At 53.7% G+C, this 25,047-nt stretch overlaps 2 protein-coding genes across 4 annotated transcripts in view; one reads left to right on the forward strand and one right to left on the reverse strand.

Annotated features, from left to right (window-relative positions):
- GALNS (galactosamine (N-acetyl)-6-sulfatase) overlaps positions 1–18,404 on the reverse strand; it is a gene marked incomplete at its 5' end in the record, with an annotated part of 31,841 nt that extends 13,437 nt beyond the window's left edge. Inside the window, 9 exons of the mRNA XM_081108656.1 lie at positions 1,228–1,331; positions 2,843–2,982; positions 3,553–3,680; positions 3,761–3,827; positions 5,150–5,293; positions 8,362–8,464; positions 9,210–9,284; positions 10,013–10,136; positions 18,288–18,404. Coding sequence (XP_080964782.1) covers positions 1,228–1,331; positions 2,843–2,982; positions 3,553–3,680; positions 3,761–3,827; positions 5,150–5,293; positions 8,362–8,464; positions 9,210–9,284; positions 10,013–10,136; positions 18,288–18,404 — 1,002 coding nt within the window. The remainder of the gene's footprint in view (positions 1–1,227; positions 1,332–2,842; positions 2,983–3,552; positions 3,681–3,760; positions 3,828–5,149; positions 5,294–8,361; positions 8,465–9,209; positions 9,285–10,012; positions 10,137–18,287) is intronic.
- On the forward strand, positions 18,286–22,819 carry TRAPPC2L (trafficking protein particle complex subunit 2L). Of its 3 annotated transcripts, none has more exons than XM_081108658.1 (5): positions 18,286–18,610; positions 20,062–20,234; positions 21,397–21,484; positions 21,615–21,694; positions 22,634–22,819. In XM_081108658.1, exons 1-5 carry the CDS (start codon positions 18,578–18,580, stop codon positions 22,677–22,679), a joined length of 420 nt encoding a protein of 139 aa, XP_080964784.1. In that variant the 5' UTR covers positions 18,286–18,577; the 3' UTR covers positions 22,680–22,819. The 3 variants fall into 3 exon arrangements, with proteins under 3 accessions (XP_080964784.1, XP_080964785.1, XP_080964783.1); XM_081108659.1 differs by having other exon boundaries at positions 18,550–18,610; positions 20,085–20,234; XM_081108657.1 differs by lacking the exon at positions 18,286–18,610 and adding an exon at positions 19,333–19,727 and having other exon boundaries at positions 19,857–20,234.
- The last annotated feature ends 2,228 nt before the right edge of the window (positions 22,820–25,047 follow it).

The following is a 25,047-nucleotide window of genomic DNA, read 5'->3' on the forward strand; positions in this document are numbered from 1 at the left end:
CCGTCTACGCCTTTGGGAACCCCTGGACCTGCTGGGGTTGGACCCCGGCAGGTGGGCTCTGGACGAGGCCCCGATTCTGGACCCTGTGAATATTTTTCCTTACACAGGAGAAGGGGAATCAGGTTGTCAATCAGCTGACCTTAAAACAAGGGCTGATTCTGGCTGCCCATGTGGCCCAGGGAAATCACAGGGTCCTAACACTGGGAAAGTGGCGGGGGGCCAGAGTGAGGGTGATGGGGTGACACTTGAACAGCCATTGCTGGCCTGGATGATGGAGGGAGGGAGGGACCAAGAGCCAAGAAGCCTGAAAAGACAAGGAAATGGGTTCTCTCCTGGAGCCCCCAGGGACAACCAGCCCCGATGGTGCTGGACTGCCATCCTCCAGACTGTGGGAGAGCGAAGGTGCGGTCCAGCCCTTTGTGGTGACTGTTTCGCAGCCACAGGACCCAGGCCCCTGGTGGCACTGCTGTGAGGGCTGAGCTGACACCAGCACTGCTAAGTGTTCTCTGAAGAAGCTCATTAGAAGGCAAGAAGACCAGCTGGGGGCTGTGCCCTCTGACCCTGAAGTCCTCATGTCAGCAGTGGGCTCAAGTCCAGTGACTCACATGCCTACAAACAGTAGTCTTGGCCCCTCGAGGTGTCTCTCCCAAGGTGCCCAGTTGAGGGGGGCTCTGAGAGTGAGGGCTCTGCGGAACGAGACACACACCTCGTCCAGCAAGAGGACCGGGCACCCAGCCGTGTGGTTTGCACCTATGCACTGCAGACAGACACCAACCACACGGTCAAGCTGCTGCTTTCTCTGGGAGCGTGTCCACAGAACAGTGGCCTGGGAAATGCACTTTGGGAAAAAAGGTTCTATGGCTGAACAAGATTTTAAAAACTCAGCTTGCTCTATGCCCCTTCCAGAAGTTCACTGTATACATTGCACACCAAAGGCTCTGACAAGTCCTGCAGGAAAGAAACCGGTTCTACTCAGTGGCACCCAGGACTGCCACATTTATTAACCACTGATGCCTCCTCCTCCCTTGGCAGCTACTAGCACCCCATGCCATTCCATGGAGGACCGTTCCAGTCCACCCCACACATCCCTCACTCACCAGCTGCCTCCCTCAGGAGGGGCCCCGTTTGGAGGAGAGCAGTGGGTGGAGGGAACAGGTCCCTAGGGGGCACAGTCTCCACACCCCAGGATGACTGCAGGCCTGGCCACGTGGCCAACCTCTGACTCACCTGGCCTGCAGGGATGCGCCCGGGCCACCACGCAATCGCAGGCTCCCTCATCCCACCTTCAAATGTGGTCTGCTTTCCGCACAGAAAGGGGCCATTACTGCCTCCTGGGGAGGGAGAGTTGTTGCCCATCAGCTGTCTCTATTCTGAGCCCCCCGGCAACACACGCCTTACTGGGGACGCTTGCCAGCACCTGGCCCCCCAGCAATTCGAAGGTAACACTGCTGGTACACTGAGGCACTGAGACCATCAGGGAGGCAAAGGACCAGCACAAGGCTGGCATGCCTCGAGATGGCTCTGCCCCAGGCAACCATCCTGGATGAGGTTGTAACACGGTGCCCATTTTTTTGGTCCTAAAATGAAGAGCAACTACTCAGAAACAGAGAACGTGACCACTCTGAGCACAAGACACAGACACTCTTCAAGCAGAGCCACGGAGCATATCCCAAGAGCAGGTCACCGGGACGCTCCGCTGCTTTTTAGGTACAACCTTTCAATGTCAGTGTCTAGGAGCGTCCATGCATGTTGGAGGAGGTGGGGAGTCTAGTTAAAATGCATCAGTCCCCGGGTCCCAGGGGTGGGTCCCATCGCGGACAGGATGCAGATTTGTTTCTGACAAGCGCTGCTGTGAGCAGGTGGTCCTGAAACCATGCTGGGGAAGGGTCAGAGGGCACAGCCCCCAGCTCTGGCCGGTCCAATGTCCTGCTGGGTGGTGGGTGCACTGATTTTTACCTCATTATCATTTGTATCTTTTTAGAGATGCACACAGAGATTCTGTCCATATGAACTATTCCATAAAGCAGAAAAAAAGGCTGGGGTGATTAAGCTCAAGTCCAGGCTGGGAGGTTGGTGGTCCCGGCAAGACTGGGCAGGACTCTCCTGAGTGTCCCATTCAGGGCCGGGCAGTGACATCAACATTCAGCTGGCCCTGGGCCTTTGCTGGGAGACAGGGGTCCGCCCCTTGTCTAGGGGGAAGACGAAGTCCCTCCCAGCGTGAGGCTGGGCCATGGACGGCAGGCCCCACAGGACCCTGACTGCCCTGGACCAGCCAGGCCCGGACCAGGGATTGCTTTTCTGTTGCCAACAGGGTCGCTTCTTGGCTTGAGCCAGCGGTGCTGTTCCTGTCACTTGAAATTCCGAAGCCCCCAAAGCTCCCTGACCATGGGGTCCCCAGGCCTTCAGATGCAGGCCTGTCCCTGTGGGGCTGACTGCTGTCCGTGACCTTCCTTCCCGAGCTGCCTGAGTGACTCAGGGCCCTGCCGAGGCCCTGGCATTTTTAAAGAAGCACAAGACCAGCCCTGGCCAGTGGCTCAGTGAGTTGGAGCGCCATCCTGCACTGAAAGGTGGCGGCTTCAATTCCCAGTCAGAGCACATACCCGGGTTGTGGGTTTGATTCCTGGTCGGGGCACCGTGGGAGATAACCAATGCTTCTCACATCGATGTTTCCCTGTCTCTAGCTCTCTCTTCCTTCCTCTTTCTAAAATCAATAAAAATTGTTAAAAAAAAAAAAAAAGATCAAAAGATATGCGACCCAGGGGTGCCTGAGGGGGCCTGAGTGAGTCTTAGGGGAACAGTATTCTTGAGTGCAGTGTTGTTTGGGGACACTCTAAATACTTGCCTTCTTTGGGAGCAGAAATGAGGGCAGCACCGTTGTCAGATGTGAAGAAAACAAATGTGTTCTCCACGATCCTCAGGTCCTGAAGAAGGTTCAGGATCTTCCCCACACTGTCATCGATCTCCCGGACAGCATCGCCGTACCTACGGGAAAGATGGGTCCCTTAGCAGGTGGCCAAGGGTACCAGTGTGATTGAAGACTTCAGGGATCTACAACGAAACAGACCAAATTCACGGAGGAGGAAAGTTCAAGTTCTCAGAGCTAACCTAGCGAGCTCCGAACACACTGCTGCAGCCTTCCTCCCACCAAGCCTGGGCTGATGGACAGCTCCGAGGCACAGATGCGTCCGTCTTTTTCTACAATCGATCATTAAAAACATAATGGCCCGGCCAGCATGGCTCAGTGGTTGAGCACAGACCGATGAACCAGGAGATCACAGTTCGATTCCCAGTCAGGGCACATGCCCGGGTTACAGGCTTGATCCCCAGTGTGGGTTGTGCGGGAGGCAGCCAATCAATGATTCTCTCTCATTACTGATGTCTCTCATTACTCCTTCTCCCTTCCTCTCAGAAATCAATAAAAATATATTTAAAGAAAAACACACACACAAAAACACATCATGGTACTGAGTGCCCTGTCCCCGGACGTAATCAAGCACAGCTGAACCTCCCAAGTGGGAAGAGAGGCCTATGGCTCTACCACCAAGGACTCACCGCCCTCGCTGACTGGTGCCTAAGAAAGGCTTAGAAGCATAAACAGGTGCATGTGTGGCGTCGATGGCCCAGTAGAGAAAGAAGGGGTGCTGAGCTGCCTGCTGCCTCTTAATGAAATCCAGGGCTTCCTGAGGAGAAGAACACACCATCTGCCCCTGCCCGAAGGCGAACTCCCCGCCCCAGAGCCTGCCAGCCCGGCTTCCCTTACCTGTAAGTAGATCTGAGTCAGGTTGGCTTCTCCAGTTTTGTGATTAATGGGAAATTCTTCATAAAATCTGAATGAACAGATCCAGAGAGAAATGAAATTTCAGGTAAAGAAAGCCTCTTCTCCCTGATTTCAGAGGCAAAGCCACGTGCCCCGTTTAAAAGAACGACGGAGATGCTCAACTTATGAACAAATGAATTGGAAGCTCACACTGCTCCTGAGGTCACAGTTTCCTCAGGGACAGAGGGGGGCTCAGACTGGTGCCACGGTCACCGTTTAGGAGAAGGAGGGAAGCGCTGTGTAAGGGCAGAGAGGACAGCGAACGAGACGAAGGCAAGGGGCAGGTCCTCGTTACTGAGGCTGGGTGACCACTAATGAGTGAGCTTTCTTCCTGAGGCGACAGACATCTTCGGAAACTGGTGATGGCTGCAAATGCTGTGAATGTACCAGAAAGCACTGAACTGCATATTTTACATAACGGGTAACTGTTTCATGTGTGAATTCTCTTAATAAAGCTACTATTTAAAAAGGCAAGGAAGCCCCAGCCGGTTTGGCTAAGTGGATAGAGCGTCAGCCTGTGCACTGAAGGGTCCTGGGTTCATTCTGGTCAAGGGCACATGCCCCGGTTGTGGGCTCGATCCCCAGTGGGGGGTGTGCAGGAGGCAGCCGATCCATGATTCTCTCTCATCATTGATGTTTCTCTCTCTCTTTCCCTCTCCCTTCCTTTCTGAAATAAATTAAAAAAAAAAAAAAAAAAAGCAAGGAAGTGGCCCAGCTTCTTGGTCGACTGATATATAATGAGGATCAACCAAAAATTAATAATAAAAAAGGAAGAAAGAAAAATTAAGCCAAACAAAACTCAGGAAAGACCAGGGCCCCACCTGGTGTGACCACTCTGTAGGTGCCCCACTGCCAGGACGTGGACAGGACCAGGGCATCCTAGGGCCACCTGCCCTTCAGATAGCGATTTGCTCTTGGCAGGTTCACAAGTAGGGTTCACCCCATCAGATCCTCTGTGATGATCCCCATTTCCTCAACATCTGGCGTGCAGCCGACAAGCCAACTTGGCCTCTGGAGCGGGAACCCAGGACCTGCCACAGGGCTGCATGGACCTGGCGCCCGGATACCATGTGAACACACCTTGTTCTGGAGAGCATCTTTGGCTCTCATCATATTTTCTAAAAAGGTGAGAGGCCCCTAGGTGTGGCTCAAGCGGTAGCCCAGGCTGTGAGTCCTACACCGCTCTGGGCAGGACAACCAGCTGCCAAACAGTACCCAGCACACCGGGACCCCAGTGCAGGTGTTTCCAGAAACTCCGTCCAGCTCCTGGGCAGCCCCAGAGGGCAAGGGCTGGGCTGGGCATCTAAGGGAGAGAAGGGAAGGGACCATTACCTGCCAACCATCTCCCAGTCTCGGTACACAGGGATGTTGGGCCTGGCCCTGTTGTCATAAGGTCCAAAGTGACAGTTGGGGGATCCAAACCACTCATCAAATCCGTGCTTCAGGGGGTGGAAGCGAGGCCTGTGGCCCAGATGCCTGGAAACAGGAACCCAAGACACTTCAGGAAGTCCCACATGGGGCACCCCAAAGTTACAAGCAGCAACAGCCCATTACCTTCACAGAACATTTAATGAAAGAATGTCCCTCCAGCACCCAAAGTATGCTAAGCCCGGGCACAGAAAGACCTCACCCCCAAGGAGAGTCAGGACTGCCTGCCCTCCCCCAGCGACACTGCCAGGCTATCGCTAAGAGCCACAGACTGGGACAGTGCCAGGATCGGCTAGTGCTGCTCACCAACTCAGTGCCTTGGCCAGAGATGGGGATGGGTATGACTAGAAGAGAACATAGCAATTGGCCTGCAGGTGACAACTGTCAAGCTGTTCGGAATCCCAGGTGCTCTGCTTGGAGCAGAGTGGGTGCCACACGGTGGGCGTCAGGCAAAGCTGAGAGCCTCTTGCCAGGCTGTGCCCTGCTTCCCTGTCCCCAAATGCCCCTTCCCCTTGGGGGCACTTAACTGGGTCCTCTTGCCAATGGGAGGGGCTGACATGCTCCCATCTGAACCAGTTCCAGTGGCCCCTGAGCACGGCCCCACGTGTTCCTTGGAATTCAGGGCTAATAGAGGCAGTTCTGGGTTCTGGCCCCTGGGGAGCAGGCCCACTCCACCCTGGAAAGTGGATGGGTTTCCTAGATTTTCTTGGCAGGCAGCCTCTCGCAGCGACGTGTCTTTGGAAAGCTGTGTCCCTGGAGTGGAGGGTCCTGTTCCTCTGCTGCACTCGGGCAGGCCCCATCCTGACTGCTCAGAGGCCACTCGAACTCCAAGTTACTGTGAGCTCATTGCACCACCCCATCACTCGGTCAGAGGACACGATGTGTGGCAGCGAGGGAGGCTTGGGCGGATGCAGGCCAGAACGGAGCCAGCCACACCTGAGCGGCGGTAATGCACATCTTGGGGCCTCCGTTCCCCACTGCTGGTTGTAAAATGCTCTGCCTCCAGACAGCTGCCTGGCACCCACCCTGGGCCTCTCCAGCCTCTCTGCCAGCTGCGTGTCACTTCTGCTGCGACGTCTGTGCTTTGTGCTTCCTGTTGTGACCCATGTCTTCTCTGGGCCGCTGCTACATGGCCTGTCATTTCTCAATACCTCACTCCAGCACTGGCTGTGTGCGACTCTCTGTGTACCCACACCCATTAGCTCAAATGGCCTTTGCTTAAGAGAATCACTAGCCAACATCCTCCTCATGTTGAGATGTCAATTTAAAGTGCTTATTCCAAAACAGCAGCGGGGCCAGCCCTGCCCAAAGGTGAGCTGGATCAGCATCAAATCGCAGCCCCTCTCACAGGAGTCCAGGTTCCTTGGTTGGACTGGGGGAATCCAAGTCTGTGGTGCTGGGGCCCTGAGGCAGGACGTGAGAGCAGCCACAACCATGCCAACCAACATCTCCCCACTACAGTCTTGTGACAGGACCCCCACCGGGTCGAGGAGAGGCCGAGCCCTCTACCCCAGGACTCCCAGAGCCAGTACTTACTCTGCCACAGCCACCTGACCCTGGCTCATCCGCTAGCACTGTGTCCACCTCCTCAAGTTCCGCCAGAGTTGCTTCTCTGGGCCCTATCGGACTCCTCCTTCTGCATTCATCTTTCTCCTCACGGAGATACACTCCCATTCCAGTCTGGCTGCCCCGAGGCAATGGCTATGAATGGGAGGCCGCTGGACCCAAGGCAGAGTTGCCAGGCTGGGTACAGAGTCCTGGTCATTGGGGGCTCTTAATTCCGCCAGCGCAGCCCTGGCATGGCTCTGGCAGGCCTCACAGCCGGCCTCTGCTAACCTCCCTGGGCCTCCCGGCAATGCTTTGCACCTTGCAGGCAACAGGGCTCCCTTAGCCCAATGCACCCCCACCGGCTCTATTCTGCAGCCACTACCTCCTCTGAGCTCATCTGTCTGGCAGGCAGCTCCCAACTTGTTTCAGGAGGGAGAAAGCATTCATTAGACAGCCTCCAGATCACCAGGATTTTCTGACAATTACTCTCCCAGTTTCTGCGGTTTGCCCATCCCTGTGACAGTCAACATGCAAAGATCAGCAGTTCCAAAGGGGCACTGACAAGGCACTCATCCTTGAGAAAGCACTGATGGTGAGTACCAGAGGGGTTAGGGCACAGGGTCCACAGTGTGTTAGAGAGAAAATTAGGGATGGAGAATCATGGAAAGCTTCCTGTAGGAAGTGGGTTTGCTGTTCTCCAAAGGCCCCAACACCCAGAAAAGGAAAGAGGATGCCTGACCTTTACACCAACCCACTCAGGCATCCTCAGGGGGTAGGAGACAGAAATCGCTTAACATGCTTAAAACAGCACAAACAGCATGCGTAGTGATGTGAGCTTCTACAATCATGATCATTTGATCCCAAAGACTCCACACTGCATGACTACATGACTATTCTCTACCGCACGGTTGCTGCTGCTGCTTTTTTTTTTTTTTTTGCTTTTCAATGTTTCTTATTCTAGGGTGTTTTTAAAAAGTATTATAAACTATTTCTGAACAACATAGGAACACCTCTGTAACCACCAATTTTGACATGGCTTCTGTGTATCCTTAGTTATAAGACTTCTGTTCAGCTAGACTTCAGGCGGTTCTCGGTAATGGCTGTTCTGTAGTCTAGTTTTAATTTGACATGGTTGTCCGAGGAGGCAAGTACAGCGTTTACCTACTCTGCCATCTTGACCACTAATTGCTTCTTCATTTCACCACCAGACAGAGCCCTTGTGCTTGCTGACAACGTGTGCTATCCATGACAGCACTGCATGTGCAATAATGTGGCTCCTTTGGTGACACTGCGGCACCAGGCAGCACCAGGAGAGGAACAGGGAGAAGGGGCAGGTGGCTGGCATGTGCAATATGCCAGGAGAACGATGGGCTCACAGCCAACACCCCAGCCTAGAGACGGGAAGTCCCAGCAGCACAGCCATCCCAGCTTTTGAAAGAATGCGTCAGACATCTACACGGACCTGGAAGTCAAAGACTCTACTTCTCACCCAAGAAGGTTTCTCCGTTTGGAAATTGCAGCAGTGACCATGTGCGGATGTGCCCAGCCAGGTAGGTGTCAGGACTCACCACTTGCCCACGATCTTGCTGACGTAGCCGGCCCCCTTCAGCAGCTCGGGCAGGAGGAGCTCGGTGTCCGGGATGCCACCCACGACCTCCTGAGGCGTATATGCTGGAAGAGCACCACAGCGTGTGAACCACTCACACTCACACACACACACACAGAAGTGCTGCCGAAGACCATGGGTCTGAGAACTGGCCCTTCAGTGTCAACGGGAAAAGCCCTGGTGAGGAGCTGGCCCTGCTGCCCAGTACTTTCGGGGCGGTCCAAGCACTTCCCCAAAGTAAGCACAGTACTGGGTGGGGACGGACCTGCAGGGGGTTGGACTATCAGGCAGAGCCCAGGCCCTGCCCCCGCTGCTGGTTTGCCCGGGGGTCCCCAGAACATGTCATCTGATACCACGAGGGCCCCACGCACACCAGGCCCCCCTGTGCTTTCCACACGATGTCTCTCCAAGGGCTGTTCCCTGCTGACCTCACAGTGCCTGCTCCCTCCGGCAGTGCTCCTGGAGGGGCTGGGGTGGGGCGTGCACAACTCACCAGACTGTGCAGGGCAGCCTGGGACAGAACGCGGCAGGGAAGGAGCAGTGAGCAGTGACCGGAGCTCTGCCCCGAATCCCTGAGGCATTAGCCTCACCTTCCTTTCTACTTGCCTAAAATGCATTGCTTTTTGTGGAAGTGCTACAGTCTGTTTTAAAATGGCATGTTGTAATCCAAACAAAGCCCCTGACCTTGGGTAATGAGTGCTGTCCTGGAAAAGGAAGGTCATATGTGCGAATGGGTGACACATGCCCCTCCCTTGCCCCCTCTGGTCCTCGGCCTCCAGGACCTTTGGCGCAGCCCAAATGCACACGCACCGTTCCTGGCCTGCCCGTTGGTGGTGTAGAAGCCATTGCGGATGGGCAGACGTCCAGTGAGCAGGGCCGCCCTGGCTGCGTGGAGGCAAAAAAACAGAAACAGGATGAGAACGCTCATGCATCAGGCCTGTGGCCAGCTCTGCAGAGCGTCTAAGTCCCCACCAGCCTCCAGAGCTGGGTGGACAGACCACCCCTGTACTGACGGGCTCAGAGGCCGGTCCCGGGGAGTTCTGGCCAGGCCCTGCAGCCCAGTGTTGTCCAGCCTGCAATCACTCTGGCCGGCTCCCAGGACACTGAGATGCGGGGTCCCAATGGCCCCTCGTGTGCTCCCCACCCAGCATTACTTTCCTTCGTAAGGTCAGCGTCCACGTGGAAGCCCCTCAGCAGCAGTGATTCTCCCAGACAGGAGGAATAGGCCGCCCCACCCCTGCACCCCGCCCCCGTCCCCAGGTGGAGAACCACTTCCCAGCCAAGCACTTCTGAACAAGCCTCAGCACTCAGCACCACCACATGCAGCGACTTTGGCCTCACCGATCCTTAGAGGGGACAAGCCCTCAGTGGCCTACGGCCCCTTGCCCCACACAACAAGGAGCCTGGGACCCAATGTGCCAGGAAGCCAACAGAAAGGCCCACACGCCTGCCAGACCCCTTCGCCCTCAAGGAAATGTGGTGAAGCCACCACCTTTGTCAGGGCAGCCTGCTCCTCATGCCAGACCCCTCCCCAACTGGCCCCATGCTGCGCTGTGCCCACTCTCCCCTGCTGTGCCCACTTCCCCTGTGCCCGTGGGCCCGCCCTGACTTACATGGTGAGCACAGGGGGTTGGCCGTGTAGAAGTTTGGGAAAAGCATGCCCTCAGCGGCCATCCGGTCCAAATTCGGGGTCTCTCTGGAAGGCTCTCCATATACTCCCAGGTCACCCCACCCCATCTGCAGGAAAAAGCATGGAGAGGTGGACTGAACCTCCTCCTATCTTTGGGGTCCATGCCACAGAGCTCCCTCACAACCCAACGCCTGGTATGGCACAGGGAGCATGAGCAGCAGCTGAGCTTTGGGGCTCACCTCCGCCCGAGTCTCCAACATAGAGAAGAAGCCCTCGTAAGTGTGTGTGCAGACTGAGACTGAATAAGTGGAAGGCTCCCCACAGAGCTGAATGGAGTGCGGCCATGTGACCCAGCTGCTCCACCAAAACCACATGCACGTGCATAGCAGCGTGGTCATGGTGGCCCAAAGGGAACACCCCAGATACATCAAGTGAGCAATGAATAAACACAACATGGTCTATCTGTCCGGCACTGTGTTAACAGCGGCTCTCAAATCTATGTCCACCCAGAACCTGTGAATGTAATCTCATTTGGATTGAGATGTAATGAGCTAAGATGAGGTCATACTGGGCCCTAAGTCCAATGACTGGTGTCTGTCGAGGAGGAGGAGACACAGACACACAGGGGAGACAATGGAGGTAGACACTGGGCAATGCATTTACAAGCCGGGGAGAGGCAGCAAGGATCTTCCAGCGGAATCTCAGGAGACACCAGCTCGGCCAATACCTTGATTTCAGACTCTGGCCTCCAGAGCTGGGAAAGAAAAGACTTGTGTTGTTTTAAGGCACCAAATGTGTAGTAATTTGTTATGCTCCAGGAAAAGTAATACACACACTATGGACGACTACTACAGCCTGGACGAACTGTGACGAGGTCCCTCCAAGCTGGGTCTCCTCAGATGCCCCCTCAGTATGAGCCCCGGGTGTCACTTTCACAGTGGCTACCTGCTCTCTTCCCCTAGACAAGGGGCAGGAGGTGGAAAGAGCTGCAGCTGTGGAACAGGGCCCAGGGGCCGGGGCTGCTCCCGCCTCCAGCTGCACGCTGCGGGCCTTCCCTCATGGAGTGACACATTACTCCCTCCAGGTAAGGTATCTGAGCACCAAACCTGGAGTGAAATGACCATCTGACCTAGTGATTCCACTCCTGGGTGTCCCCGAAACAGAGCTGAAAACGTATGTCTACACGAGAATGTACAGACGACGTCCACAGCAGTGCTGCTCCTAGTTTCCAAAGGGTATAGACAGCCAAGTGCTAGCTGACGATGCATGAACACCTGTGTCCACCCAAACCCTGGAATACTACTCAGCCACAAAAAGGAGTGAAGCACTAACACATGCTACCACATGGGTGAACCTCATGCACAAAATTCATGCAAGGGGTTCGGCCCTCGCAGCCACGGTGGCTGCCTTGGACCTCGAAGCCCTGGCTTCATCCGGAAGGTTGTCTGGCTGTCCGGTCTAATTAGCATATTATGCTTTTATAATTATAGATACCCAGAGAAAGCAAATCCACAGAGGCAGAAAGCAGACTCATAGTTGCCAGGAGCCAAGGGAGGAGAATAGGCAGTGACTGCCAGTGGGGACGGGACCTTTTTGGGGTGATGAGAAGGATTTGAAGTTGACTGTGACGATGACTGCACAATGCTGCGACTATCCTAGAAATCACTGAATTGAACACTTTAACTGGGTGCGTTGTATGTGCTGTGAACTATGTCTCAGCAGAGCAGTTAGAAAGGTGCAGGCACCTGTGTTCTGCTGAGGCCTGGTAAGACCCAGTGGTTCCCCGTTTCTCCAGGGGCCCCTGGTGAGTCAGCCAACAAGAAACCTCAGGCCTGTATGAAAGGACAAGGGTCTGAACTTAGAGGAAAGTGCTCGCCTAAGACTAGACACAGCAGTGTGCTGACCTGACCTGGAAAATTTGGAAGCCACGGGATTGACTCTGCAGACATTTTGGAGAGTTGGGCCAGGTGATCTCATGAAGAGATTTGGCAACTCAGGGTCATACACGGATGGCTGTCCACGCAGATCTGCCAGGACGGTCCAGTTAGGTCTGTTGTCTGACTGTAATTATTAATGCGCCTTCTCTGCATTGTAGGTTATACAGCCACCCTTCCTATAAGGGTGAGCCCAGGGGTGACACTGCCTCAGGTGAGATCCGGCCTCCACGCTTCTCCCAGGCACTGCCTTCTCCCGTTGCTCTCAGCTCCTAGCTTTAGACTGGCTGTGACACATGGGGGTCTGAGAGCCCATTCAGGGCCTTTGCCTTTGACCTGCTATCTGCTCTAAAAGGCCCTTATGGCTTTAGGGTTCTGGTTTTGGCACTTTTAGCTTTGCATTTCTTTGGAGATGATTTATTTTGAAGTCATTGAAATGGCTTTTCCATTTGGTAACAATAGGAGCTGAAATGAAGTATGTGCCGGAAGAGAGGTACAGCCAATAGAAGAAAGGAAGGTGGGGTGCTCTTGGGTGAAGAAGGGACAACGTGCCTGAGTTCACCAACCCCACAGAAATCTACATGCCCAGGTCACTGCCTATGTGCCCAGGTTGGGGGCTGTGGGAGCAGGAAAGCACCTCAGTAGCATCTGCTGACTTAGCAGGAGCCCCAGTGCAGGCTGAGACGGCACAGCTTGCTTGAGGCCTGGCCTGGAGAAGGCTCTCAGGCTGCATGCTTGAGGCTCCTTCCTGCCCCCAACCCCACACCACTCCAAGTGTGGATTTGACCTCTCAGGCATAAGTGGGCTGCTGTCCCTCTGGGCAGAGCAAGACCTGGGTTGGAGGAACAAGAGAGGCAGAGGGGCTGGTCACATGGCATCTTTTGCCTGGTACCCACCAAAGTTCCAGGAGGAAGGGAGGTACTCAAGTTTACATAAATAATGTAGGTGCAGGGAGCCTTCTTATTGGGGAATGATGGGATAGTCCCCAAATCTCAGGTTCCAGATGCCAGGCAAGGGCCAACCTGCTTACAGGTAGGCCTTTCTGAGGCCAGCAGTCACTGGCCCACTGTTTTAACTCGTCTGCTCAACACCATTCTATTATTACTTGTTAACTAGCTTCCTTCGCTACAAAAATAGGAATATTAACATCCACCTTGCAGTTATTAAGGAATAAGTGAAATCATCTCACAAGCAGTATTTAGTATCTTCTACATGACCATCCATGTTCACAGGGCACAAAAGTCACAGGACTTACAGTTTGCTTCCTGCTCTCAACCCTTCTTTCACTTAGAATCTCTAGACTTTGGAGCAATGCAAGAATGAGTCACTGCTGGCTACAAGGGATTGTTGCACAGACACACATGCATTGAAGGACTGGCTTCCCAGGTCCACTGACTGGCTCCGGAGGCAATCAATCAATATGTCTCTCTCACATTGAGGTTGGGGGCACCTGCTTGATGGGCCCACCATGGTCACATTGAAGCTGGCCTCCGTGCAGCTTGACTTTAAACTTCCTCGGTAGTCAGAGTGGTCCTTCTTAGACTGTTTTGCAAATAAGGGACCGAGGCACCAAGCGCGTGAGGCCCTCGGGAGCAGGGGTGGTCTTGGCCCAGTTGGGCTGGAATGCCCCAGGAGGGAGTTCTGTCCCCGCTGACCCTGGCCTCATCAGCCTTGGAGAACAGAGCTGAGTCAGGTCCAGTGAAGAAACTGTTCTCAACGTCTTCTAAACTCATTCCATACATGTCTACCAGGACTGCCCTGGATCTGAGGACACACCGGGGATAAGGAGGCAGATGCTATCCCTACCCTTACCAGGTGTGTTATGCAAAGTGCTGAGGTCCCTGAAAACCTCAGTGTATTGTTTGTGGATCCCAAAGAAATAACCTGGAGGACTGGCTGTAAGAGACATGAGTTTATTAGGACTTATGTGTAAACTGGTGGCAGCCGACCAGTGAAATTTACTGCTGCACCGGCTGCCACCGATCAAGTTGAATCACTAAGTCCTATCCGGCCTGCAGATGCACTAGCAGTGGTTCTCAACCTTCCTAATGCCGCGACCCTTTAATACAGTTCCTCATGTTGTGGTGACCCCCAACCATAAAATTATTTTTGTTGCTACTTCATTCAGTAGCAAACTGTAATTCTGCTACTGTTATGAATCGTAATGTAAATATCTGATATGCAGGATGTATTTTCATTGTTTTCAACCCACAGGTTGAGAACCGCTGGTGGCCAGCCAATGCTATTGTTTCACTGTCACCCAAGACTTTCCCAGCACAAGGTTTTATAGATTACTGAAAACAGAAAAACATGCCCTAGCGGGTTTCTCAGTAGTTAGAGCATCAGCCTGCGGACCGAAGGGTCACAGGTTTGATTCCTGGCCAAGGCCTCAATCCCTGGCCTGGGTCAGGGCGTGTGTGGGAGGCAATCAATCAATGTGTCTCTCTCACATTGAGGTTTCTTCTCTCTCTCTCCCCGCCCTTCCTCTCTTCCACTCTCTCTAAAAATCAATGGAAAAAATATCCTCGAGCCAGGATTTAAAAAAAGGAAAACAGAAAAACGGCATGCGGGGGAGGAGAGGTACTGTGCGAGATCAAAACACGAGCTGTTTTCTTGACTGAGGAGCTGGCTACGCTCCCAAGGTCTCATAGTCCACTTACTGGTGGCCTTCACTATATTTCCCACAGGGTGGGAGGGGGGTTGGAGCATGGGAAGGGGCCCATGTTCCCATTTACTATATAAGGTGCCACCCTGGATGAAAGGGTCTGCCTGCCCTCTCCATCCTGCTCCCTGACTGGCTCTGGGGTGGGAGTGGGGGGGGGGGTGTTTGGCCAGAGGCCTCAGCTACATAGGCCAGCAGACCCCTCCCCAGCCAGCGAGCCTGGCTCAGGGGTACGAACTGAGTCTTTATGGTAGTGCGCCCTCTCACTGGGCCTGCTGACCGTAAAGGCCAGCGAGGGCACGGAGCAAGGGGCTTCTGGATCCCGCTGCCTGAAGTCAAGGCTGCCCCAGGCTGTACAGTCAGGAGAGTTGGGTTTCCTATTTTGCATAAGTCACTTTCCATGCATTTTCTGTTATTTCCCACCAAAAAGTCCTGACTTGTCCACATTTGCTGACCAGGGCGAAAATCTTCCAGACTTCTTTGGTTTCAGCTGCCAGAGAAGCCCAAAGCCACAAGAAGGAAACGGCACCAGAGAGGCCCAGCCCTGGGGCTCCTGGCCACTGTTCCGGTTCCTGCTACCCCACCCCGGGGCACCCAACAGGGAGGCTCCCCACCTCAGCTCCTCTGGAGTAAAAATACTCCCAGTGCTGGTCGTGCTCCACCACTCAGAACCTCCAGGGCCTAAACGACACTCCCAACAGAAATGCAAGGAGCCGCCTGTGTAAGTTTGCACTTTCTAATAGCCTCATTAAAAAGGCAAAAAGAAAGATGAATGAGGGCTAACTTACTTTATTTAACTCAGTACAGGCATTCCTCATTTTACCTGCACGTTGCTTCATTGTGCTTCGTAGGTGTTTTGTTTTTTAAAAAACTGAAGGCATGACTCGCTACCAGCAAAAATGTCACGACTCACTTTATTGTGATACTTGCTTTATTGCGATACTTGCTCTATTGCAGGGGTCTGAAACCAGACCTGCAAAATCTCCGAAGTATGCATGTATATCCAAAATGTTATCACTTCGACAAACCTTCAATAATCTGGAGGGCACATGACTTGCTTCACGCACCCACTGCCACCCTGGAGAGAAGGGGAAGGGGCAGAAACCTCGCAGACACAGCACTCAGCTGGAGTCTCACCATTCAAAAGGGACCGCTTGACAGGGACTCCAGCTTTGAGAAGACGGAATATTGAATCAAAAAGCAAGCATTTCCAAGACTAACGTGTTGTTCATTAGGAAGCAGTTTCCCTACTGGCCATTAGGATGGATCAGCTGAAGGGCTGCAGAATCTGCTATAGAAGCAGTCATCATCTGAAGAGTTTATGAGACTAAAAATAAGCATGTCCAGTGTTATCTCTGGGTGGTGGAATTATGGGTGGGTTTCTATGATCTTTTCAGGTTAATCTGAATGCTGTTAATTTTTCATAATAAAAAAATCATTATTATAATAAAAAATTACATAAGATTTGTTGTTGTTAATCCTCACCTGAGGATATTTTTTTCCATTGATTTTTAGAGAGAGTAGAAGGGAGGAAGGGAGAGGGAGAGAGAGGGACAGGAAGGGAGCAAGGGTGGGCAAACTTTTTGACTCGAGGGCCACAATGGGTTCTTAAACTGGACCGGAGTGCCGGAACAAAAGCATGGATGGAGTGTTTGTGTGAACTAATATAAATTCAAAGTAAACATCATTACATAAAAGGGTACGGTCTTTTTTTTTTTTTCGTTTTATTCATTTCAAACTGGCCGGATCCGGCCAGCGGGCTGTAGTTTGCCCAAGGCTGGGAAGGGAAAGAGAGGAAAAGCGAGAGAGGGAACCATCAACCTAAGAGAGACACATTGATTGGTTGTCTCTTGCATGCGCCCGGACTGGGGATTAAACCTACACTGCAATCCAGATACCTGCTCTTGATTGGAAATTGATCCTGCGACCCTTCAGTGCGATAATGGGGGGGGGGGGGGAGGGGGGAGGGGGAATCCTCTAACCACTGAGAACACCGGCCAGGACTAAGTGAGATTTTTTTAAAAAAACATTCTTTTTCTTGTACCGAGTCTTCAAAATCTGAGTATATTTTACACACTCGGCACGTCTCCATCCAGACCAGCCAGGGCTGTCCAACAGCCATGTGAGGCTCCTGGCCTTCATTCAAAGGCTCCAGTGAGCGTCTTTGCTGGCCTTTTGGGGAACTCTGAGCTGTATTTACTCACAACACTTCTGACACTGACTGTGGGGGATTTCCACACCAGCCACTTCTCCAATTTTCTGGGCACCAGCTAGGAGTCCAACAATTCAGTTCTGCTCCGACGCTATCTACCTGGAGCTTGCCTCAGACCACAGGTCAAGGGCTCAATCCCACATGACTGACCCCCTTCGGCCGGCCACGGCCACAAGTCCTGGGCCTCCTGAACTTCTGACCAACCTGCTATGAGTTGGGAGTACAGACCTGCTCAAGTTCCACAATTTGCTAGAACATCTCACAGAACTCAGCAAAGTGCTGTATTTACTATTACACGTTCGTTATAATGGAAGAGGTGCCTGGGCTGAGGTATGGGGAAGGCGCAAGAAGCTCCCCACTCTCTCCCGCTCCTCCACATGTTCCTGTTGTTTAGGGTTTTTTCCAAAGGAGGTGTTGTTACCCAATTGATTGAATCATTGACCTCTGGCGATGGAACTCAATCTCCAGCCACTTGCTCTTCCCTCCCTGGAGGCCAGGGCTGTGCTGAAGGCTTCAATCACACCTCTAATCACACCTTGGCCTTCTGAGGACCTCATCCTGAAGCTACCCAGGGCCCCAGCCATCTAACTCATTACCACACCAGACACCACTCTCGCTCCAAGCGCTTTAGGAGCTGTATGCTAGGACACTGTCTGATCATACTACAGGGCCTGACACCGCAGCCTGCCCTCTGCCCTGCCTCAGTCCTCACATCACCGTGAGGAGAGCTGGACGGAGAGGACACAAGTAACTTCTCCAAGCTCAGGGGAGTAGGACCTCCAGCCCAGGTTTGTCTGCATCCCTACTTTACCAGAATTCCTATTTCACTCCCGGTCTGAAAACGTGCACAGGGGCAGAGTTGCAAAGGGACAAGTGAACCACTCTGCTCCCATGCAGGAATCCTGCTACCTTGCTACCCTCCAAAGGGCTGGTCCACAAACACCTGACAGGGGACATTATTCCACTTCAGCTAAAGACCTGACCTGTGCCTAGAATTCTCATCAGGGCCAGAGATACCTGCCCAAGTGGACAGGGGCAGCTCTGGGGCAGGGCAGGTGCAAAGAATCGACTTTCTAAACAGGAAGAGCCTCAGTCTTGGTCAGCTTGTCACTCCCTTCCCTGCCCCTGGACGCACGGGGTGGAAGGGCAGGGTTGAGCAGGGGCTGCTACGAGACTGGTCCTCACCTGGCGGGGCGGCAGCTGATCCGGGCTGCCCTTCCACCCTTCCAGAGCGGGACGGGCAAGAAAGGGAACAAATAACGCGGAGGGATCTTCTCCCAGGCAGGACATCACTCCCTCGCTTCAGCGTCACTCGCCCGCCAGGCTGCAGTCCGCGGGGCCAGGCGCTACCCCTACACCGGCTGACCGCCCTCACGGCCGTTTCTCCCACGGGACTCCCCCACCCGCCGCCCCGTGCGCAGCGTTCTCCCGGAGCCCAGCCCGCACTCACATCGTCCATGAGCAGGAGTAGGATGTTGGGTGGCTGCGGGGTGCCACTGGCCCCCAGCACCGCTACACTTATCACCTGCAGCAGCCGCCACCGCATCGCCGCAGCAACCGCCGCCATGGCAACCGTGCCGGGCGCTGCAGGATCCGTGCCAGTGGCGGGAACAGGGCGGGCAGCTTTTCCGGCAGGGCGACGGGGCGGGGCCAGGCCGGCTGAGTGACAGAAGGGGCGGGGCCCGGGCAGCCGCGTGACCGGCTTGGGGTCACGTGACGTGGCCGACCGGGCCTCCCAAGATGGCGGTGTGCGTGGCGGTGATCGCGAAAGAGGTGCGTAGGCGGGCGGCGGGTGGCCCCGCAGTGCTCCGGCGCTCGCCGGTACCCCCGCCCAGGTCCCGCCCTCACTCTCCGCCTTCCCCCTTCCCTGCCCGGAGGGCCCCGGAGGGCTCAGCCGGTGGACTTCGCGGGGCGGACGGCGTCGGGGTGGTTCCGGGGAGGCGCCGCCTACATCCGCGTCTGCAGCTGCGCAAGCGTCATCCCCGGGCGCCCACTAGCCGGGCCCTCCTTTCCCGCTGGGGCCCGGCCTCCGCCCCCCTTCCCCCGCCGGTACCCCCTTCTCGCCCCGAGACAGTCCCCCCACTTCTCCATCCTGTCCACCGCACACGCCGGCGCCCACTCAGACGAGAGACACCACACAGCAGTCACGGCGCTGCTTTAAAACAAACCAGATGGCGCCACGCTCCCGCCTGAAGCCTCTCCGTTCCTTCTCCGTGCTACTCTGGGAATAACCCGGTCGCCTCCTCCCTCCCCATATGTGACGCCCCCGACCCCAGAGCGTCGGTGTTACTGGCAGCCCCGCGACGGGCTCTGCTCTGCCCTCTCACCGCCGGCTTTGCGCCTGGACGCCTCTCCCCCGCCCCCCTCTCCCCACCTTGCACCCCCTTCGCTGGCCTCTGCAGGTCTAACTCCCTGAGAAAGCTGTGTCCGAGTCCCGACTCTGCGCTGGGAGCTGTCCACGTGCTCCTGTTACAGGGCCCTTCTGTGTCCCCTAGGAGACCAGGCGTAGGAGGCGTTCCTGCCTCGGAGCTCCTGGCGCTGGCTTCCTTCTTAGCTACAGCACGTTATTTATTTGTTGGTGGATTTGGGGACTCCTCCGCCAAATGTCAGCCCCTTCAGAGCAGGGACGGTGTAGTGTTCGCTGTATCTGGGCAGCGCCAGGCAAGGGACTTGTGACATGAGGGAGCCCCCAGGAAGATGCTGTGAACTCCGATGGATATGAAGAGATGGAGGGAGGTGTGAACCAAGCCTGGAAGAGTTCAGTGAGAGGGCAGGCCAGTGCCTCTGCTACGGTGAAGAGATTGCAAGAGGTGGTGTGTCAGAAAGCAGCCAGTAGTAGGGGGCCCGGAGGAGAGTGCGTGCTGGGGCTGGGCCGGAGCCCCCAGAGGAGGTAAATGACCTTCCAGGTGACAGGTTGTCAGACTGTGCTCAGATCCATTTTTGTGAGAGAGTAGAAGGGACACAGAATATGGACATCTAATTACATCAGCTTTACTTTTTTTTTTCCTGCCCACCCTAGAGATGCCCCTTTGCAGGCAGTATGTAAGGCAGTGCCCACGACAGTCTGGAAAATTAACCGACGGGTTCTAGAGAATGAGAGTGTGTTCGTGTGGCCAGTTGGCACTTGGCTGGTCCTCCTCCCTAAGTGCTCTGGCCTCGTTTTCATCATCGGTGCGCACAGAGTGGATTTGCATCACTTCAGTTGCCCTCATCCTCTCTTGCAGAATTACCCTCTTTACATCCGCAGTGTCCCCACGGAGAATGAGCTGAAGTTCCACTACATGGTGCACACGTCCCTGGACGTGGTGGATGAGAAGATCTCTGCAATGGGGAAGGCCCTGGTGGACCAGAGGGAGCTTTACCTGGGCCTGCTGTACCCCACAGAGGACTATAAGGTGTATCCTTCGCAGCCAGCAGGCGCCTGTCAGCGGGCTCCTCCCCACGGGGCTGGAATCCAGGGATTCCGCCTGAAGTTGTGTGATGTCCTGTAGGATCAGATAACCTTGAAAGGCATTTTGTACCATCACTTGAAAAGAAAAAAGGTGAGGGCTTTTAGCCCAGGGGGAATTAGGGCCACTTGAGGCTAATTGAGATTTTGCTCTTTTTTCCTTTAATTAGGAGGATAATGTGGGAAAAGCCAGGCTTGAATTACCTAGAGCAGTGGTTCTCAACCTTGGCTGCACATTAGAATCACCTAAGAATCTTTTTAAAATCCTGATTTCTGGGCCTCATCCTCTGGAAATTCTGTTTTTTTGTTACTAATGTTGTGGCCTCACCCCATAACAAAGAAACAGAATTTCCGGAGGACGAGGCCCAGAAATCTGGATTTTAAAAAGATTCCCAGGTGATTCTAATGTGCACCCAAGGTTGAGAACCACTGACCTAGAGAATTGTGACTTTGCCAGGTTTATAGAAGAGCTGGGGAGCCTCCTACTTTATGCCTGCAAGGGTTTCTTTCTCAGCGGGGCCACCATTTCTGAGCAAGGAATGATCGGTTCACTCATTTCATTGTCAGGTGCAGCCCCACAAGTCACTGTAAAATCTTGACCACTCCCTTGGGGCAGATGGCTTGAAACCCACGGAGTTCAAAGATGTTCCCACAAGCAGTAATGTAGCTTGCCCACAGTGATGCTTGCCCGGGAGCCCGTGTTCTATGAGATGAAGTGGCCTTTAGAGGTATAGACACTGCAGGCAGGATTTGTCCTTTGTGAAATCTCTAGTTTATCAGTTAACACTACCAAGCTAAGCATTGATTCATAAAGGGCAGGGCCTGGGCAGGACAGCCTTGGAGTTTGAATCAGGGTAGGGTTTAGCTGCCTGCCCTTTGCTTCTCTAGTAAACACCAGAAGCTGCCCCAAGGAGGTGTCCAGTCACACCCAGCAAGACAGGCCCAGCCTGGGGCATTTCCTGTGATGCAAGGTTTGCCATGCTTCTCCAAAGTGGCTTTGGAGCCAGGGGCGTACACAGATGGCCTTCTGCTTTCACACTCTCAAGTGAGGCTGTTTCATGTTGTCACAGAGTCCCTGTGTTGACAGCTTGTTCCCTAACCAGCTGTGCAGATATGGCTACGTGACCAATTCCAAGGTGAAGTTTGTTATGGTGGTGGATTCTTCCAACACAGCACTTCGTGATAATGAGATTCGCAGTGTAAGTGCAGGGGGCCTGTAGGCTGCGCCTGGGGCTGTTTGTTTTCCCTTTGTTTAAAAATGTTGAGAGGCAAAAAATATGGCAGTAATCCTGTGTACATGTGAGTTAAAACTGTTGGTTCTTATTGCAGATGTTCCGGAAGCTGCACAATTCCTACACTGATGTGATGTGTAACCCCTTCTATAACCCAGGGGACCGCATTCAGTCCAGGTGGGCCTACTATCATGTTTGCTACCTTCATTTGTAGGCCCTGCCTTGTTAAAAGGCAATGATGTTGGAAGTGAGGGAGGGAAGGTCTTTTTAAGCAATGGACACTGTTCTCCTAAGGCAGCAATTCTGAAGCAGCAGAACTCCATTTTTTCAAGCAAACTCTCACCCATATTGCCAACATATAAAACAGATGGGACTTGGGGGACCGAGCTCACCTATTTGGTTTCCCATGTGCACCCATTAGGTACTGGGGCACCATCGCAGAACCCAGTGAGGGCTCAGGCATATGGAGAGGAGCCTTCTGGGAAAACATCCTCCTGTTAATGCCTATTTTTGTCTTTGATATTGAACTTGAATGGTGAGGAAATGGGATCGCAGATATCCTCAAATAGCTTCAAATAGTCTTAATTTTGGAATGTCATGAAGTTGCTTCGGAAAGAAGCATTCACACACTCCAAGCCTGCTCCTGGGAATTCCATACATTTCTAGACACGCTTCCCAAGGGGCTTCTTGCAGCCCATAGGTGTGAGGACACTGCAGTGACCTGAGCCAGGCCCTTCCTCTGGTGCCTGTGATACTGTGTTTGGGTCATCTTGGGCCCCAGGGGGGAGAAGCCAGTGCTGTTACGTAGCACCTGTGTCTCCTCGGCTGTTCGGGGCACTGCAGCCCCGCACGCCCACACTGCAGCTCCTCCACCCTGTCTGGGAACCCAGCGGGCAGGACCTCGGGAAACCTGGAGGGAAGTGGGAGGCAGGAACTTAGACTCCTGTTGCCAAGTATGGCAGGACACACGTCCTGGTCTCTCAGCTAAGTTCACTCATCATGACGTTAAAGACCGACTCCCAGAGAGGCGTGGGGTTCAGGCAGTGCCGCAGAGCCTGCCTCTGGGCAGGGGTGGAGGGCCGGGCCTCTTCTCAATTGCACTGTTTCTCTTTGCAGGGCCTTTGATAGCATGGTGACGTCTATGATGATACAGGTCTGCTGAGTGAGAAGATTGCTGCCTGTTGATTGAAGAGAAGTGTTTTGTACATAACTGTGTTGTGTAGATGTGTATTTATTATCATTTACCCCACATGGGTGCAAGGCCAGGTGGGGTGCATGTCAACTAAAGGTTTTGTGACATCAGATTTGGTGTTTTCCTTCTGCCGACGGTTTAACTAGAGAGAGTTTAATGCAGGACTTTTCAGGGATGGGGCAGGCAGAGGTCAGGGACAAGATAGCAGGGAGCCGTTGTCCCCACAGGCACGAAGGGACAGTGGGAGCTGGTTGGTAGGAGCCCACAGAGCTTGGAGCCCTGGAGAGGCTTTGGCCCTGGGGCAGCCTCGCTGTCCCATCAGCTGCTCTTGTGGCGCCCTCCAGTGGCTGACCAGGTGGGGTGCTGTGTAAGGCCTCCGTGGCCGGATTTAGAACTTCCTCCACAGGGAGAAGTTCTCTTTCTGGTCTTGCATCAGCCTGATGTCTGGACTTGGCCCAACTCTGGGAGGCAGCTGTTAGGAGATTTAGGCCACTTCGTCTAACTGCAGCGTCTCACCTGTGGCTGTTGCTTGCTGAGCGTGAAGGAGCCTCTTCCATCTGTTAGTGCACAGTGCTTCTAGTGGCTTGAGTGCTGGACGGGGTTAGGTTCTGAGTTCCCTGCTGCGCCTCAGGCTCAAGGGCAAACTGCCTGGGGGTGGGGGGTGGGGGAGAGGGAGAGGGGAGGGCTTACATTTGAGGAGGAGCTGATGTAATTAGATGTCTGTATTCTGTGTCCCCAGAGGCTTGCTCAGCCAAGTCCAGAGGACAGTCCTAATAGTTGACTGTGGCTGACGTGTCAGCCCTTCTGGGGTCAGGCACCCAGGTTCTTTGCCCTTTTGTGTCCTGTGAAGTAGGAGAGGCGACAGGGACCTGCTGAGTCTGAGCCCCGCCCGCGCAGTCTGCTCCAAGTTGTATTCAGCGCACACAGCTGTTGGCTAGCTTCCTTGAGTCAGCGCCCCAAGACAGACGTTGAGTCCTTCCCTCCTGCCCTCAGTCACTGGGGAGAGGGTCTCTGACCAGGAGGAAGGTGGCTCAGATCCCTGGGGGAATGGGCTGCACATTGGTGAGCCTAGGGCTGGAACTGGGAGATGAACTTTTCTACACCCCCTTTTGGATTTCCTTCCTTTCTAACAAGCACAGGATTACTTTTTTTTTAAATAATATATTTTATTGATTTTTTACAGATAGGAAGGGATAAGGATAGAGAGTTAGAAACATCGATGAGAGAGAAACATCGATCAGCTGCCTCCTGCACACTCCCCACTGGGGATGTGCCCGCAACCAAGGTACATGCCCTTGACTGGAATCGAACCTGGGACCCTTCAGTCCGCAGGCTGATGCTCTATCCACTGAGCCAAATCGGTTAGGGCCAGGATTACTTTTTAAGTTACAGAAATAAAAACAACAGCAGCTAGGAATGTGTGTTAAAAACATGTCCCAGTCCCCCTCTCCTGCCTCACTGCTGGTGAAAGTGGGAAACCTAGAGTAGGGCTGAGAAGTACCAAGCAGGCGTTGGTTGCAATGCCAGTGGACCGCTGGCCCCCTCACAGGATGTCTTCCCTGCAGTCCGTGGTTGAGGTTTTGATAGTGATCTCTTCTGCCTGAGCAGTGGCTCTGATAGGGATTGCAAGTTGCCGACCCAGTATCCATTCTTCCTTGCTTCCTTACCCACATCCCCAGTGTTATTGAGGACCATTGACTAGACAAAAGGTATTTCCTACCTTTCGTAGCACGCAAGGATAGGTAGTTTTTATGGTATGTAAGTGAATGATGTTGGAAGAGACTTTCAGGAAAGATACTTTAAAGGGGGTTCACATGACAGATGGAGTCCTTTGTCATCTTCTCCCTTCTTCCTGCCTAAAACTTGAATGTGATGGCTGGAGCTCATCCCCTAAGGACAGGGAGCAAAAAGCTAGCAGGAGCCTGGGTCTTTGCTGACATACCAGCTCTGAGCTACTTGCATTCAGCAATTTTTTATGTAAAAAAGAAAAGAAAAGAAACCCTTGTTGAGGCCATTGCTATTTGGGTTTTTCTGTATTTACAGCCAACCACTCGTAAATGCTTTCTACATTAGGGAGTTTTCACACACATTGTTAGGTTGCATTCCCATTTTAAGTGTGAGGAAACCAAGGTTGGAAGTAATGTGCTAGTCTTTGTTCTGCCAGCAGAACTGTCAGATGGCAGTTTCACATTATCTTTTTGCATCTTTATACAGGAGGTGGCCTGTTGAGAGCCACCTGCCTGGCTTTCCTCTCCCACCCCAGGGCTGAGCCTCTCGGTTGCAGGTCCTAGTCAGCCCTTGGCCGTTGTTCCAGATGATTTCTTCAGCTGAAGTTCAC

The sequence above is a fragment of the Myotis nattereri genome, assembly GCF_964212035.1.
Source record: "Myotis nattereri genome assembly, chromosome: 15".
NCBI lineage: Eukaryota > Metazoa > Chordata > Mammalia > Chiroptera > Vespertilionidae > Myotis > Myotis nattereri.